Genomic DNA, 17,222 nt, shown 5'->3' with positions numbered 1-17,222 from the left:
TGTAGAAGGATAGGAAGAAGTAGATATTACCCCAAAAGGAGAAAAGTCAATTGGAGTTTTCACTCTTTTTTTTATTGAAACAGATATAGTTGAGTTGTTGTAAAACAAATTAAAAAATCAGAAGGGAAATTATTTGTATAGCACAGTGCTAAGAATGATTTGATACTGATCAGACTGGGCCTTTCAGATACCTATAGTTTCTTCTTAATTTCTAATGTCCTAACTTGGTGTCTCCTTTAGTTACAATGATCATACAGACTGTTTTGGTTGTTTTCCACAGACCCTTTATAGACAAATTTTCATCCAATAAAAATAAAGCCTCAGGCTGGGATTGTGGCTCAGTGGTACAGCTCTTGCCTAGCATATGTGAGTCACTAGGTTAGATCCCCAGCACCACATTAAACAAACAAACAAACAAAACCCAACAACAACAACAACAAAACTAAACAAAATAAAGGTATTGTGTCCATCTACAATTAAAAATATTTAAATAAATAAGAAAGAAAGAAAGCCTTGTGTGGGTGCTTGATCTTGATCAAAAGCAAACAGAAGCTTGAGCTTTTATTTGGTTTAAGTAGGGTTGGGTGCTAAATAGTGATGAATCTGGTAGGAAAATCTAATAGAGAAACCTTGGGTTGTAGGCAGAAAAAAGTGAAACCTGCTTGAACTCTTATAAGGAATGTAGGACAATTACAGTCTGATGCTATCTCTTCACAATTGACTGTAAACTCCTTCAGGGCAAGGGCTGTGACACCTCTCCAAGACTTGCTGGAAATGAGCCCTGAATGCTTAGGAAATGCTGATGGAATTGTGTTGCCAATATTTGTTCATTCTATTCCCTGTAAGGCACTTTGGGAATGTTAAAGGATATGAGCTCCCCTTTCCTCATGGGGGCATATATCAAGTGATCAAGTACAGAGTTTTTAGGAATAAAAAGGGATCCTATGGATTCCTTGGATCTCCAGAATATTTCAGAGAAATAGACCTTGAAACACAACTTAGATAAAGGGGGGGATGGGGTTGGGGCAGAAGGGAATTCTAAATTACACTGCTGCCTTTGTCATTTCTCAGACTAGAAAAAATTCTGTAGGGTATTAACTGTGATTTTTTTTCAACCATGGGGTAAAACTGAAAGTCAAAAGAAACCAGAGTTGCTTCTTTCTTTTCACTTATTGCAAAAAGAGGAACTTTCTACCCTTCCCCCAGAATTACAACTTAGATTATTTTATTTTTTAAAAAAAGTTTATTTTTATCCAGGTGTGATGGCAGATACCTCTAATCCCAGCTGCTTAGAAGGCTAGGATTAGGTGTATGCCACCTGCTTTGGGAGGCTAAAGTAGAAGGTTTCAAATTCAAGGCCAGCCTGGGCAAGTTAGCCAGACCTTGTCTCAAAAAATAAAAAGAGCTGGGAATGTAGCTCAGTGGTGGAGGACTCCTGAGTTCAATCCCCAGTACTTGCAAAATGTGGGAGGGGAAAAAAGCTTATAATTGTGTATATTTTGGGGGTACAATGTGATATTTTGATATATATATACATTTTAGAATGATTATATCGATTAACATATCTATCACAAATGCATTTATTTGTAATAAGAACATTTAAAATCTACTTTCAGCCATTTTGAAATGTACAATACATTATTAACTACAGTTACTATGCTGTACAGATCCCTAAAACTTATTACTCCTGTCTAACTGAAACTATGTACCCTTTGAGTATCTTCTCATTCCCTTTACCCCCACCAAACTCCGCCTCTGGTGAGTTTCTGTATTCTACTGTAAGTGTGAAACTTTTTAAGATTCCACATATAAGTGAGATCATGCATATCTGTCTTTCTGTGCTTGGCTTATTTCACTTAGCATAATGTCCTCCAGGTTGATCCATATTGTTGCAAATGATAGAATTTCTCAAGAGAATTATTTGATTACTAATTGTGCTCATAAAACAGAAGTTATAGCCCTTGTCCTGGAAGATATAATATTTACCTATTAGAAGCATAAAGTGTAAATGCCAGTTTGACTTTTAAATATTCAACTAGTGGTGCAAACAGCAAGAGTTTTTGGCCTAAAGTTAAACAGGTATGTTGTTTTTGAGGCATATTTATAGATGTAGAATCTTTCACTGATGGCTTTACTTATAGTATCACATTTGTGGAGTGTTTTGAATAATTAATACGTCAGAATAAAGGCCAATTGATTCAAACGTGGGCAGGGAACAGTGAAATAGGTATTCCTTTAATATTTCTATTGTATGTTTTTGCTGGACTTTTATTTTAAAAGCTGTTCTTTGAAGCTACTTGGTAAAGAATATTCATATATACATGCATAGCTTGAATGTGTTTATGAATTTGAGTTTTCCTTGTTTCAGACTTAGTGGAGTTTCAAATGGGTAGTCCCAAGAATGTGGGTCCCTTCCTTGCAGTGGATCAGAAGCACAACATCTTGCTCAAATACCGTTGCCATGGTCCACCCATCCGCTTCACGACCGTCTTTAGCAATGAGCTCCATTATGTGGCAAATGAACTGAATGGAATCGTGGGAGGGAGGAACACAGTGATTGCCATTTCTTTGTGGTCTCACTTCAGCACCTACCCCTTGGAAGTGTATATCCGTCGGCTCAGGAACATCCGCCGGTCAGTGGTCCAGCTCCTGGATCGAAGCCCTAGGACTGTGGTGGTCATCCGGACAGCCAATGTCCAGGAACTGGGGCCCGAAGTGAGCCTCTTCAACAGTGACTGGTACAACTTTCAACTGGACACCATCCTTCGGAGGATGTTCTCAGGGGTTGGAGTATATCTCGTTGATGCCTGGGAGATGACCCTGGCCCATTATCTACCCCACAAGCTGCACCCAGATGAGGTTATTGTGAAGAACCAGCTGGACATGTTTTTATCTTTTGTGTGCCCCTTGGAGACCTAGGTTGCCCTGGAGGGGACTAGAGGAATAACATCTGTGATCTCCCCAATTGACTTCCAGTATATAAAGTTTGTGGGTGGCCCCATTATGAGATGACTACCATCAATATATATAAAACTTCAAAAAATGCCGTACTTTATATAATGACCTGTGAGGACCTTGGAAAACGCAGGCTACATTTATATCTACCTATAGGATTTTTTCCAATCTTGACTTAACCATGGTAGAATCCTTATTAACAGCATCTACACACCATATTGCCCTTGTAACCAAAGATGCTAATGAGTTTTTTTGACCTAGCTTCTTCTGGGACTGGAGACGACTATGTTAAAGCATGTGAGAAATGTTTTGATGTAAATGAAAGGGACAAATTTGGTTGTCAGTGGAAGTGTTTGTGGCTTATTTGGTAAAGGAAATTGAATATATCTGCATGAATAGTCCAAGTGGTCCATCTTTAGGGGGCGAATTAAAGAGGGCTTATACTTATAGGCTCCTGTGAACATACTGAAGACTGCAGTGACCCAGGAGTTTCTCTTGATCTACCTTTTCTGAATTACTTGAAAAGGCTAATGTGCTTGGTCAGAATTTTATAGTATGGGATATTAATAATTTCCCACTTTTATCTAGGAAAGAAGTGAAGGGGAAATATGAAAGCAGTATGGATAAAATCTGTGCTTTGAATTGATATTTGCATTGGATGATTGTTTCTTATTTGGATCAGCTAAATTTTTGTGTGATGAATATTTATTCTAAAACAACCACTTTTAGAACTGAAAGGGGGAAATCTATGCCCAGAAGTTTATTTTTATGTTCTAAAGTTTGAGGGGTTTTAAGAATTGACTTTTATGTAAAGAATGCTATTTATTATTATAAAGATGTAGAAGTTTTTTTCTGCCAATTTCAAGTGTTTCCTTTTTGGTTATTTTGAACTACATACCAAAATTAGAAGTTAGAATCCAAATAGATATTAATAAAATCAGAAATTAAAATTCATGACAGGTATTCCTTATTTAGGCATATGTATTCATATTCTCTCCCATTCTCAATTGTCAGTTTTCTTTGACTTTATCTTACGTTTTTCTAAAAAAATTTTTTTAGTTGTAGATGGACACAGTACATTTATTTTATTTATTTTTATATGGTGCTGAGGATGGAACCCAGTGACTCACACATGCCAGTCGAACACTCTACCACTGAGCCACAACCCCAGCCCCATTTTACTAGTTTTAAATGAATTGAAGTTTATTTGGGATCATTTACTAAGTACTGTCCCATGTATAATTTTAGTTGTCATTAGGTAGACACATGAGGAAACATAGGTCGTTTTAGAGATGACGATGGACGCTTAAAGCATAAGAAGTATGCACACTTAGAAGAATGAGTCAAATAATTTGAGTTTTTAACTTAGTGTCTCAGATCTTCTTTTCCTTTTCTTCTAAAGATCATCATTTATAATACATTTTACGGGTAAAGAGCATTTTTTGTTTTCTGAGCCTGAAGAGGACCAAAGGAGTTAAATTAATTTTAATGGACCTTAAGCTTGTTATATTTGATAAAATTTCAGAATTGGGGTCTGTGCTTCCAGGAATTGGGGAATTAATGTTTGTGACAAGAGGCCAGTGATTCTGATGCAGCAGTAGGGTTCTGCACATGAAGAAACACACAGAAGGGGAAGAGGGAAGGTGGAACCAGGAAAGTAACACTGCTTGTCTACTATTTCAAGGGCTTCCCGACAACTTACTTAATTCTAATCATGATCCAATAGTGTAGGTGGTATTAGCTCCATTTTATAGATGAAGAACTTGAAATTAGATTTGAATTAAGGTATATGGGAGACCAGCATCTTACAATTTTTTAAAGAAGTTTTATTTTTATTTTTTTGGTACTGGGGATTGCCCTCAAGGGTGCTTAACCACTGAGCCACATCCCCAGGCTCCCCTCCACCAACTTTTAAAATTTTATTTAGAGACAGCATCTCATTGAGTTGCCCAGGGCCTCACTAAGTTGCTGAGGCTGGCTTTGAACTCCAGATCCTCCTGGCTCAGCCTCTTAAGCTCCTTGGGGTGGGGGGATTACTGGTACTATGCCTGGCAGAAGTTTTCTTTTTTGATAACTTTTGGCATTTTCTCTAGAAGAACTGCTGGAGCAGGCTGAGGAGTCACTTTTTCAGGGCAATTTCATGGAGAAAGCAAACACTGTGTCTCCAAGGGTTTGGAGTGAGGCTGCTGCAACTGACTTTCTTGTGACCTTGTCCAGTTTTTAATTACTTTTTAATTTGGTTATATATTTTATTTACTTACATATTTTAATTACTTTTTAATTTGGTTAAAGATTTGATGACACAGTTTCTTGAGGTAGTTTCAGTCACTTTCATTCCTCTTTTGTCTTTCTGCACTGTGTGTCAACTTTGATAGAGATTGAAATATTACATAAACCTTTCTTAAAACAATTAGACACAGGTCATGTGTCTCTAATCTGAAAATGTGAAACCCAAAATTCTCCACAAACCAAAACTTTTTGAGCACCCGACATGATACCACAAGTGAAAAATTATACACTTGACCTCATATGATAGTCAAAAAAGATGTACCAAAAAAGTTACATAAAATTACCTTTAGGGCAACATGTGTAAACTGTATGTGAAACAAAGTTCATGTTTATACTTGGATCATGTCACTGGGCTATCTCATATAAATATGCAAATGATCCAAAATTCAAAATATTTCAAAATCTGAAACACTTCTGGTCCAAAGCATTTTTTTAATATTTATTTTTTTTTAGTTGTCATTGGACACAATATTTTATTTTATTTATTTATTTTTATGTGGTGCTGAGGATTGAACCCAGGGCCTCGCACGTGCTAGGTGAGCCACAGTCCCAGCCCCTGGTCCCAAGCATTTTGAATGAGGAAAATTTAACCTGTACAATGCTCTTCTGAAAATTTTATTTAAGGATAGCATCACATAGTTCTATGTATTAGCATTTCAGCCAAAAAGTGGTTTTAAATATTTATATTTCTCATAAAAATTAAGGCCATCATAGAGTACAAAATCTAGAAGAAAAAATCTGGATTAAAAAATATATAATTCTATCACATGAATGCAATGAACATCAGCATTTTTATATATTTTCTTCTAGGATTTTAAACCACATACAGTGGGCCTTTCATATCTGTAGATCAACAAACTTCAGATAAAAATATTTGGGAAAAATTGCATCTGTACTGAACACATACAGATTTTCCTGGTTCTTACTCTCTATACAACATAGAACAACACTTATTTGCATAGCATTTACATTGTATTAGATATTACAAGTAATCTAGAGATGACTTATTAGATTAGATGGGAGGATGAACATAAATTACATAATACCATCTTAAGGACTTGAGCAGCCTCAGATTTTGGTATTTGCAAGGGTTCTAGAACCAAAATACAGAGAGACAACTGTAGCTAATAGAGAATATGTAATTTGGATATGTTTTTTAATTTAAAATATAAATATTTTCTGTTAAATAGCCTTAAAAATTATAAAGATCTGCCCAATAGTTATATTAATGATGTTAATATTACCTAAGTTGGCCGTTATGGTTGAATGTTTTGGCTTATAATAAAATATTAAAGCAATGTTTTATATATAATTTCATTGGATTAAAATATGGACTTTTATTTTGGAGTCACAGTATTAATATAACTTAGTGAATTCTCATATTCCAGAACTAAAATGATTGATTTAATGGTATTGTGAAAGGGAGAACTCTAATAAGACTCTTCTATGCAAATTATATTTTACAGAAGTTACCTATTAAAAGTAACCTTTAGCAGATAGCAAACAGACCTTTGGTGTTCCAGTATGATCCATTTCTAAATGGATCTAAACTTCTAAATCTAAACTTCTTTCTTCTTTTTTACCTTTATTTTATTTGTTTTCTTGTGGTGCTGAGGATGGAACCCAGTGTCTCACTCATGCTGGGCAAGTGCTCTACCACTGAGCTGCAATCCCAGCCCCCAGGATGATACATTTTTATCATTCCATAATTCTATTAAATACCACTTGACTGACATTTCCTGGCTGCAGGTCTTAGGTTTCAGACTGATAAATCAGGGTTCATGACAAGAACAATATGGTAAATCTTTACATAGTCATGTGTTACATGTCAGAAGTGAGTCTGTTTCTGGATCTGTTAAAGGAAATGGTGATCACTGAGTAGTACAGGGAAATATACTCCCAAGGGAGCAACGGAAATAAGACTCCCCAACCCAGCAAAAAAGCTGATTAGCATTATATTAGTGGGTTCTGGGTAAATTCAGCTTTTAAATGTTAGCTAGTCACTAACACCAGAAATTCTTTTTTAAATGTATCCATTTTCTTGAGTGAAGCGTTGTTCTCCCCGGTTTATTCAACAGTGCAGTCTCAGTGCACTCAATGTCTGGCACTGCTGTGTGCAATAAAGAAATAAGATTTGGAAGTTTTTCTCTTCCAAAGTGAGAATGCAGTGTCTTGAGGCTTAGGGGCACCTGGCAGTCTGAGGAGAATGGGAGGTTATGGAGGTCAGCAGGTTGTTGAGAGCAGAAGTTTAATAGGACACAGACTGGAAGAATGCAAATGCACTGCCCCAACTTCAGGTTGAAAGTGCACTTTATTTTCTAAAAGTGTAAAACACATTAAATATACAATTTCCTCTTTAATATCTTGCATTAAGTGAGAGGAGGTTAGGTAGGCCTCTGGAGTTTAAGGGACCTGCAGGTAGCTATAGATAGGCCCATTTCTACTGCAGAACCAGGCATGGGCATCTCCTGGATTATAACACGACCTGGAGAAGACAACTCTTAAAAAAAAGAGAGAGAGAAAGAAAAAGGAAACACTAGAGTTCACAGTAGCAAGTGTCCCAAAAGGAAAAGCGACCATGAAACTAAATGTGATTGGAGAAATCCTTTCAATGTGCTCCGATGGCTCATTCTTTGTTTAAATCCACCCCACCCCCATCGCCAGTGAAAATAATCGTGTTCCAGGACCATCGCTTTATTTATGCTGCAGAGTCCAAGTCCTTTAATTCGTCAATGAAAGCAAATGACGGGGCTACTGCTTTCTGACGGTGGTGTTTAAAAAGCTGGGAGGTGGAAGGCAAGCTCCCCCCCAATACCCATTGCAACCCACACTGAGGCCGTACAGAAAGAGGCGGCGCTAATGAGAAGCCAGCCCCAATCCCTGCGGGAGATTCATCCGGGACCTTCAAGAAACGCATCTTCAGAAAAAAGTTTTGTCGCTAGACGTGGCCTCTGATCCCCTCGCGTGATTCCAGGCCGGGTCTTGGAGCCCGCCCTCGAGGGGAATGTCCCGGACTCGTGTCGGTACCTTTTCGGTCTGGGAATTTCCAATGTGCGGAAAAAAATCCACAGACCTAGTCCCGGCTGCCCCCTCCCGCCTCCCCGGGCCCTCTGTGCCCACGCGGAGGATGGAACCCGAGGAGGACCGGGTTCGGCCTTTCAGAAAGCTCGCGCTTCGTTCCCCGCCCCCACCGCCCGCTCCCGTGGGGAGCAGAAGGCGAACCCTATAAAGGGGGCCGGGGACTCGGCAGCCTCCTGCTGCCACGAGGTCAGAAGACGAGCTGGTAGAGGAAAGGCGGCCTCTGCTCCTTATCATGTAACCTCAAAAAGGAAACTGATCATCTTTTCTCATGCTCTCACGTACTTCGTTTATTATCGCTGATTACAGAGCTGGAAACATTTGATTCGCTTTTACGTATTTGTATGACTTGACTCTTCAAACACAAAGGTATATTTTTATTATTTGATATTTAGTGTGAAGAAGTGTCTTAAAATCCTAAGTCCCCGCCCCTTTCTTTTTCCCATATTTTTTTCCTTGGGAATCACTTTCTGATGTTTGAGTAATATTTGCTTTGGGGCAAAATATTGGGGGTGGGTGGGTGGGGCAGGTTTTTTTTTTGGGGGGGGGAAGATCTGGGGTGATTTTATAGTTTGTTAATAGCATGAATGGTGTCTGTTTATCTTCAAGGCTTAGGAGGGACTAAGATGCTGATGGTGGAAGTGGATAGGACAAGAGGCGAAGGCAGCCTAAATCTCATGTAAAGGGTTTAGCTTTAGTGACGTAGACCTGTGATGCCACAAGTCAGAGGTATGGCTTTAGAGGTATGCTTTTCCAAAAAGGGCAGGCATGTCACTGTTTTTATGGAAAAATATATCTAAGTATACCGGAATATTTGGTAGCTTGCCCTCAAAAATTTTTATATTACCTCTATAAAATTAAAATTTATGAATGACCGTTTTTGAATGAGGGAAATGTGAAATTTGATGACTTGGCTGGATCGTCAGTTTCATAACAATCTGTATCAGTATTTTAAGGTGTTTTGTCCAAATAAAAGCATGTTTCTATGTAGGATCAATTAAGATTCTCTTCACAGGGATAGGAAACTGGCTGTAGTAAGTGAGGGTGTTGTCCCCAAAAGGCTGACGTTTAGTATGTAAATTTTAGTACATGGTTATATATCTCTCTATATATACTCTCAATTTGAAACTGGCATCTGAAGAAATACATTATCTGGCTGAGTGGAATTTTTTTTTGCTTCTCTTAGTCAGACAGTAGGTTGTTTCACAATAAAAGGAGAGTAAAATTTCCAAGGCCCATTCACCACTCTCAGTATTCCTTGATAGAGGAGGGAGTCCACCAACAGGATCATCTAAATATACAGGTAACCCTGAAGTCTGTTTATTAGCTTCAGAATATAAGGTGTGATCCAGCAGCGGCTCCACAGTCTCTTCAGCATCATTTTGCTCTGGCTAAGGATACAGTTGGGCAGGTGCAGGTGCAGGGGTGGAAGAGTCCATCTGGGAGGAGTTAGCATATGAAGCCAGTGCACAGCACTGGCTTGTTAAACCCTTGGCTTCCTTTCTAGTGTGGAGGTGAGGACCACCATCAGCCCAATTGAGTTGTTCAGATACTGACTTTTCTTCAGTAAGGGAAGGGATGCAAACTCTTGTCCTTATACTTTGTCTTGAAATAGGTCCTCCTTTCCAGAAATCAAAAGACACTCTCCAAGAAGCTGCAGACTCCTGAGAACATTACTAAGGGGAAGGCTTTCTGATTTTTCTAAGATCAACCATGAATTACTCCTGGGGGAAAAAAAAAAAATTTCCTTTTGGCTCTTAACCTGATGCTGATTTGGTGGCCTCTTGATTTTTTTCCCTTCAGGTTAATACGAAGATCACGAGGACCCAGGCTGAACTTCACCTTTTGACTTCCGTGGCCTGATGCTGAACTCCCAAGGGTGAGAAAGGCAGATTTTTCTATCCAAGGAGGATCTAAGTATCACTCAAGTCTTGGCTGCTAAAGTCAAAATGAGGAGTGGGATGTTTTCTAAAGGTTCTAAGATTCTTGTCTTTTTAACCAATTTTTGAAGTTGTTTCAAGACTATTATGAATTTTACTTATAGGCATGTGACTATGATTTCTTGTGAACTAAAGATTTTTGGTGGTTTAGCAGTTTTTCAATAACTTTTATTGAATTTCCATTATTTTTCATGGGGGAGCATATGAACACATCTAAGAGGGAAATTCAGCTCTCTGCTGACCAACGGTTTCAGGGTTAGGTAATTTTTAACAGGCTCCGAAAGCATCATATCCTCAGAGTTTTGGTGAAGAGGCTCACTAAAGCTAGCATATGTGGTTTCTGATCAAAGTACTTCCTGTTCCTTTAACTTGGAGCTTTCTGTGAGGAAAAACAGTTTCCTTTCAAGCTTAGTGGTTAAAAATATCTTACTGGAGGAGTTAGTGGACTGGGAATTAAAAAGTGTTTGTAAACACTTGTTTTAGGAGTCGACTAATAAGAGTGCCTTGAGCTTTCATAATAACATTTGAGGTGAGTACAATTAGTCTTATTTTATAAATGAGGAAACTGAGGCTCAGGAGGATTGAGCAATTGGCTCAGGGCCCTTCAGGTAGTAAGTAGCAGAGTCCTGGTTTGGCTATCAAGCAAAAGTACAATAGGGAGAGGTCCATTATTCCCAGGGTCCTGAATTATCTAACCCCCCTCCCCAAATCACACACTTGGCCACCACCTCCTCCCTGTTCGTACTCTACTAATAAAGTTTGAGTTGATAACTGCCATAACCCTCTGTATTTTAAGAAGACCACAGAAAATGCTTTAGTACTATATGGGTGGCTGGACTAATATTTTGGAGAAAGGCAGCCTTTTACTCATTAAGCCATTTTTAGAAATTGTAGGATTGTAAAGAAAGGGGTATTGTGCTACACATTTTTCTTGCTTTTGGCAGGACCTTTCCTTCCATGCTGGAAAGTGAAATGTTGGAGCATTCTGAGTCACAGCTCAGGTGAAGGGTCCATGACAGCTGCTTCTAAGGAGTAAAGCTTTGAGCATCTAGCAAACCTATTCACCTGTTCCAAATCATCCCTGCCAGAGCAGGGATCAGTTAATAAACTGCCTGAATTAAAATCTTCCAGAGGTAGCTCCCAGGTTAGTAATTTGCATTTGTTAGGTCCCTGGTGATTTCTAAGAAGTCTCCTGTGATCCCTTTCTGGTTTACATTTTCTATATTCTCTATAGGAAATAAATTCATTTGAGAGGAGTAGTAAGTGAACCTCTTGAATGATTAAAATGCGTTGAATTAAGGAAGAGTATATATATAAAACAGTAGTGGAGTTGAACCTTGGGGTGTTCTACCACTGAGCTACATCCCCAGCCCTTTTTATATTTTGTTTTGAGACAGGGTCTAACTAAGTTGACCAGGCTGGCTTCACACTTGTGATCTTTCTCCCCCACCCTCTCAAGTAGTTGGGATTACAGGTATGTGCTCCTGCACCCAGTTTTATATTTGTCTTTTAAGGCAATATTTCTCAATTAATGTGAGTGGAGTCAGTTAGGGATCTTGTTGAACTACAAACTCTGTTTCAGCAGGTCTGGGGAGGAGCTTGATTCAGCCTTTTAAACAAGCCTAGGTGATGCTGATGTTGCTGGCCCAAGGTCCACACTTTGAATAGCAAAATTATAAAGCTCCATAAATTTCTGTTAATAAGAAAAATTATTCAGTTTTTTCTGCATATATCATTTTACCATGTGTGAAAATAAATCCTGTCATGGATATGTTAACAATGGTGATGCTACATTCTCTATTCATAATGCCAAGTATCTGAATTAAACTTACCAAAATTCTGTTAAACACTTAGATGCTATAACTATACAATGCTAACCTCCAGATATTTGGAGACAGTAGAAATGAATTTCTCTTTTTGTTTAGATGTTTATCAATGTTCAGATACTTTTAATATTGATATGAGACTTTTGGACACATTCTAGCATTGAGTAGTATATGTGCACCCTCAGTCCTCCGATTTTTTTTTCAGTCATATTTGCTGTTTGTACAGCACCTGTTTTTATAGAATGACTAATACTTTAAATCATGCATTCTCAAAGAGGGCGATGTCGCCCCCAAAAGGACAAGTATTGGTTCTTGGGGGAAGAATCTTAAGATAATTGCAGTGGTTTGTGGGCTTGCAAAGAACCAGGGTACAAAAAATGGATACACAGTATATCTGTGCAGTTAAACTTTTCCTCAAGGGATATTTAGGGGGAAAAATATGTAAAAAGTTTCCTGAGGGAGTCTGATAGTGAAAGAAAGGCTGCTATAAATGCTCTTCATGTACTTATTCATTTAATGTAAAACATTTTTTTAATCTGGTCTATTGTGTTTTAGTGTCTTGCTTTGTGTCTAATCATTGCCATAATTTTTAAAAATACTGGATTCCAGAAGGAGAATAATTTTTTCTTAATTTCTTTATTTGAGGAAAAAAATTTTTTCTATTATGTCCTTAAATATTTTAAATATATATATATATATATATATATATATATATATATATATTTTAAAGAAAGAGTGAGAGAGGGGGAGGGAGAGAAAGAGAGAGAGAGAGAGAGAGAGAGAGAGAGAGAGAAAATTTTAATATTTATTTTATAGTTATCGGTGGACACAACATCTTTGTTTTGTATGTGGTGCTGAGGATCGAATCCGGGCCACACGCATGCCAGGCGAGCATGCTACTGCTTGAACCACATCCCCAGCCACTTTAAATATATTTTTTAAATTGTGGTAAACAACATAAATGTTACCATCTGAACTATTTTTAAGTGTATAGTTCAGCAACATTAAGTACTTTCACATTACCTTATAACCATCATCAGCATTCATCTTCAGAAACTTTCATGTTCCCAAATCGAAACTTCATATTGATTTAACAATAACTCCCCATTCCCTTTCCCCTTTCAGCTCTGGCAACCACCATTCTGCTTTTTGTCTCTGTGAACTCATGGCTGTAGATACCTCACATAAGTTAAATCATAAGTTCTTTTGTGACCAGTTTATTTCACATAACATAATGTTTTCATGGTTCTTTGACGTTGTAATGGTATGTCACAATTTCCTTCCTTTTTAAAACTGGATAGTATTTCTCTGTGTTTGTGTGTGTGTGTGTGTGTGTGTGTGTGTGTACAAATGCCACATTTTGTTTGTCTACCCATTTATCAGTGGACACTGGATTGCCTCTACCTTTTGTCTATTATGAATTATGCTGTTATGAATATGTACATATAAGTATCTACCTGAGTTTTTGCTTTCAGTACTTTTGGATATGTGACCAGAAGTCAAATTGCTGGATAATGATAATTCCATGTTTAATTTTCTGAGGAACTGCCATATCATTTTCCACAGTGGTTTCACAATTTTTTTTTTTAACTCAGTTTGTACAGTGTTTGGCAGAGTCTAAGTGTGCACACCATGAATATGACAGAAAATAATGCAAAGTTCAGAGTAAATAATTTGCTGAATGATTCAGCAAGACAACTATTGAAACAAAACAACCTTCCCTACACACACACCCTTGCCTGGCTGCATACTTTAAAGTATACATTTTGAAATGAGTGCATAGTTGGAGATAATCCCTTTGAGAATCATGAGTTAATGCATTTGGATTCCATATGGGTCAGATCCTCTTGTAAAATTTGGGCCTCTTTCCATGAAATTCCACATTTAAAGAAACCCAGAAGGCTTGTCAGAGGTTCAAAAGGGGCAGAACTACAAAGGTGACCCGCAGATATGGGGATTAGGACTTGTGAGTGAAGATGAACCAAAAAATTCTGATACAGATTATGAGAATTCTGACTGGGGCCCTGCTCCTTTACTCCACTCCATTCCCTTATCTTTGCAGTGTAGCACTGCAAAATCCATGAATTTTGGTTGAACAAATAATCCATAATGTGAAACAAAAGTGAAAGAAGGTTTTATTTTCTAATCACAATAGCTGTGAAAAGCTACTATGAAGGATATAAGAACTTCCTATTTTGTATCTCTGATAAGGGCAAAGGAGGTAGGTTTAATTTAAGGTAGAAGACAAGAATTGGTGGAAACTGAAAGTGATTGGGCCAGGTTTCTGAATTTAACCTTGGAATCTCCAGTGTCATCTGAAAGATGGCAGAGGCTAGTGTGGGGACCTTCCCAGCCCTGCTGTTCTGTGCTTATGTCTTATTTCTTTTAAATAGTCAGTGAAAACAGTTTTGTTTGTTTGCATGTGGTGTTGTACAGCATCCAGAATGAAGATAAGAAAGGGATTCTTAAACACAACAACACTCATTTAAAATCTAGGGCATGGTGAAAGATCGCAGCCAGGGTTTGTAACAGGCAGGAGGTGAAATGTGTAGGGATAATAATGTTAAAGGACATCCTCTCTTCACACCACATCTGATTTAGGTTTGTCACTTCTCAAATTTTATGGTTCTTCCCTTTCTGGGGGAGCCTCTCTTTAAAATGCAAATAGCCTTTAGGAGAGGTTTCTGTTTATGCCTTGATGTGACAAGATTTTGAGATCCTTTCTTGAAATTTTTCTGGAGGAGAAGGACACAGAGACTGCCCTATCAGATTGCAGACAAAAAGTAAGATGCAGTGGTGGGAGCAGAACAGAGAACCGAATATGAAGGTTGAAATCAGACTCAGGCCCCCTGTTCTCCTTCATCTGGCTTCCTTATTTCTGTCCCTGCTGCTGTCCCTCTAGTCATGTCAAGGTTATGGAGCTACCTCTGACTCTGCTCACTCGCTTGGTCGGACAGTGTGGTGCCAGCCCTGTAGATTACTTGCCTGAAATATTTCTCGAAATATTTCCCCCTCTCCATTCCCATGGGCCCGACTCCAGTTCAACTGTTTATGACCTGTTACCTTGACTGTTGCGTAGTTTCTGTCCTGGTTACCTGCATTCACATAGCTACTGCTTCTGAGCATGTCTTTACCCTTTTTAGAAACGCTGAATAGCTCCTTAGGGCTCCTTGCATGACCCCTCCAGAGTTCTCAGGCAGTGTCAAGGCCCTATGGAATGGTGCTCAAAACTCAACTCCATGATTCTCCCCTTCCCAAATGTTTTCTTCAGATTCGGCTGGTGGACCAAAGATGCCAGAATGCTCAAAAAATCAAGTAATAAGCATAGCTTAGAAAAATGGATAATATTTGTCATCATTGGGTCTATACAGTGTGCCAGGGATTATGCTAGTCATATCATGTACACTATCTCTTTAAATCTACATAATGATTTAATGCAGTTAAAATGCCCATTTGAAAGATGAGAAAACAGAAACCTAGAGAAGTTAATTAAGGTAGGAGGTTATTAAGTAAAAGGAGCTAGCATATGAACCCAAGTTTGACTTCAAAACACTACCTTTTTTTGCTGAGAGTGGTGGTGTACACTTGTAATCCCAGAAACTCAGGAGGCTGATGTAGCAGGATCACAAATTCAAGGCCAGTCTCACAAACTTAGTGATATCCTGTCTCAAAATAAAAATAAAAAGGACTGGGGATGTGCTCAGTGGTAAAAAGCACCCCGGGTTCAATTCCCAGTTACCCAAACCATCCCAAACCAAACCCCAACCAATCAACAAATCAAAAACCAAAACCACAAAACAGAAATAGCACTATGTTTAAGTAAGGAATAAAGAATATTATAGACAAGAATTCTAGCTTGGACAAAAGTTTATGGCAAAAATTAATGTTGTGTTTTTTGAAGATCATTCATAAGATCTACATGTAAGGAATAATTGGAAGGACTGTGAGGTTGAGTATTAGTTTGTGGGAGCTGTCATGGCACAGTACCCCCATTCCCACTGGGTAACTTAAATAACAAAAAAAGAATTTTCTCATAGTTCTGAAGCCTGGAAATCCAATATCAAGGTGCCAGCAGGTTTCATGTCAGGATCCTAAGTTGCCCCTCTGATTGACATATACATGGCTATCTTTTCCCTGTGTCCTCCTGTGGCCTTTTCTCTGCACACGTATCCCTGATGGCTCTTCCTTTTCTTTTGACAACAAAAGATTAGGGCTCAGTCTAAGCCTCATTTTAACTTAATTACCTCTTTAAACGTCCTGTCTCTAAATATAGTCACATTCTGAGATATTGGGGATTAGAGCTTCAACATATGCATTTATTTTGGAGGGTACGATTCATTCAATAACTGGTATGGTAAATTTGATATGGCTGGATTTTAGAGGAAGTGCAAATCAACAGATAAGGGTTTAGTTTTAATATGGGAGTATAGGGTCTAATTGTGGTTGAGCAGGAGCAATGTTTCCCCAAACTTCCAGCTACTCTTAAATGTGATTTTTTTCAAATGCGTTCCAAGAGGTGAATGGGACCACTTTGGAAAAGGAACTATTAGGACTTTTCTATTGTAGTGTGAAGGAGCAGAAAAGAGTTGAATCTTTGATAAGTCTTTTAGAGATTTCTGGAAAAGTGAAGGTAGTATTTTGGTGGGGGATACAGGGGCAAAGAATGAGTGTGGCCAGTTTGGTTTTAGACCTGTCAATTATACTTTGGTCAACGTGGGATAAGAATTTAAAGAAGAGGCCAGAATTAGGGATCAGCATTTTGAGTCTTTGCCCTGGTCAGAGTTGAGCCTGTGTGAGTGAGTAACATCAGAGTTTGAAAAGGACAGGAGGCAAGGATTCCCAGGCCTTGAACTGCTTTGTTGTTATATAGGTCTGGAAGGTGATAAGGGAGGCTTTTAAAGATCTATCTAAAATAGTCCCTCTGACTGACTTCCTTCATCTTGCCATTTCTCTTCATAGCACATTATTACAACCTGGCACTGTATTGTATATTGTATTATACAGCTATTTGATTATTGCCTATCTTTCTCATAGAATGCAAATTCCATGAGGGCATAGACTGCCTGTCTCTTTAGTATTATACTTCTACTACCTGGAGGAGTGTTCATTATTCAATGAATCTATAAATAGGTGA

General features: G+C 38.3%; 2 protein-coding genes across 2 annotated transcripts in view; both read left to right on the top strand.

Annotated features, from left to right (window-relative positions):
* Positions 1-6,556, top strand: part of Nxpe3 (neurexophilin and PC-esterase domain family member 3) — a 54,759-nt gene extending 48,203 nt beyond the window's left edge. Inside the window, exon 8 of the mRNA XM_078044315.1 lies at positions 2,369-6,556. Coding sequence (XP_077900441.1) covers positions 2,369-2,919 — 551 coding nt within the window. The 3' untranslated portion in view covers positions 2,920-6,556. The remainder of the gene's footprint in view (positions 1-2,368) is intronic.
* Positions 6,557-6,821: 265 nt separating this feature from the next.
* The window catches only part of Nfkbiz (NFKB inhibitor zeta), a 33,288-nt gene continuing 22,887 nt past the window's right edge, over positions 6,822-17,222 (top strand). The window contains exons 1-2 of the mRNA XM_021733068.3: positions 6,822-8,691; positions 10,126-10,201. The gene's annotated coding sequence lies outside the window, so the exon portion shown is untranslated. The remainder of the gene's footprint in view (positions 8,692-10,125; positions 10,202-17,222) is intronic.

This window comes from Ictidomys tridecemlineatus, chromosome 3 (assembly GCF_052094955.1).
Source record: "Ictidomys tridecemlineatus isolate mIctTri1 chromosome 3, mIctTri1.hap1, whole genome shotgun sequence".
NCBI classification, from domain to species: domain Eukaryota; kingdom Metazoa; phylum Chordata; class Mammalia; order Rodentia; family Sciuridae; genus Ictidomys; species Ictidomys tridecemlineatus.
This window is presented reverse-complemented; position numbering and strand designations above follow the sequence as displayed.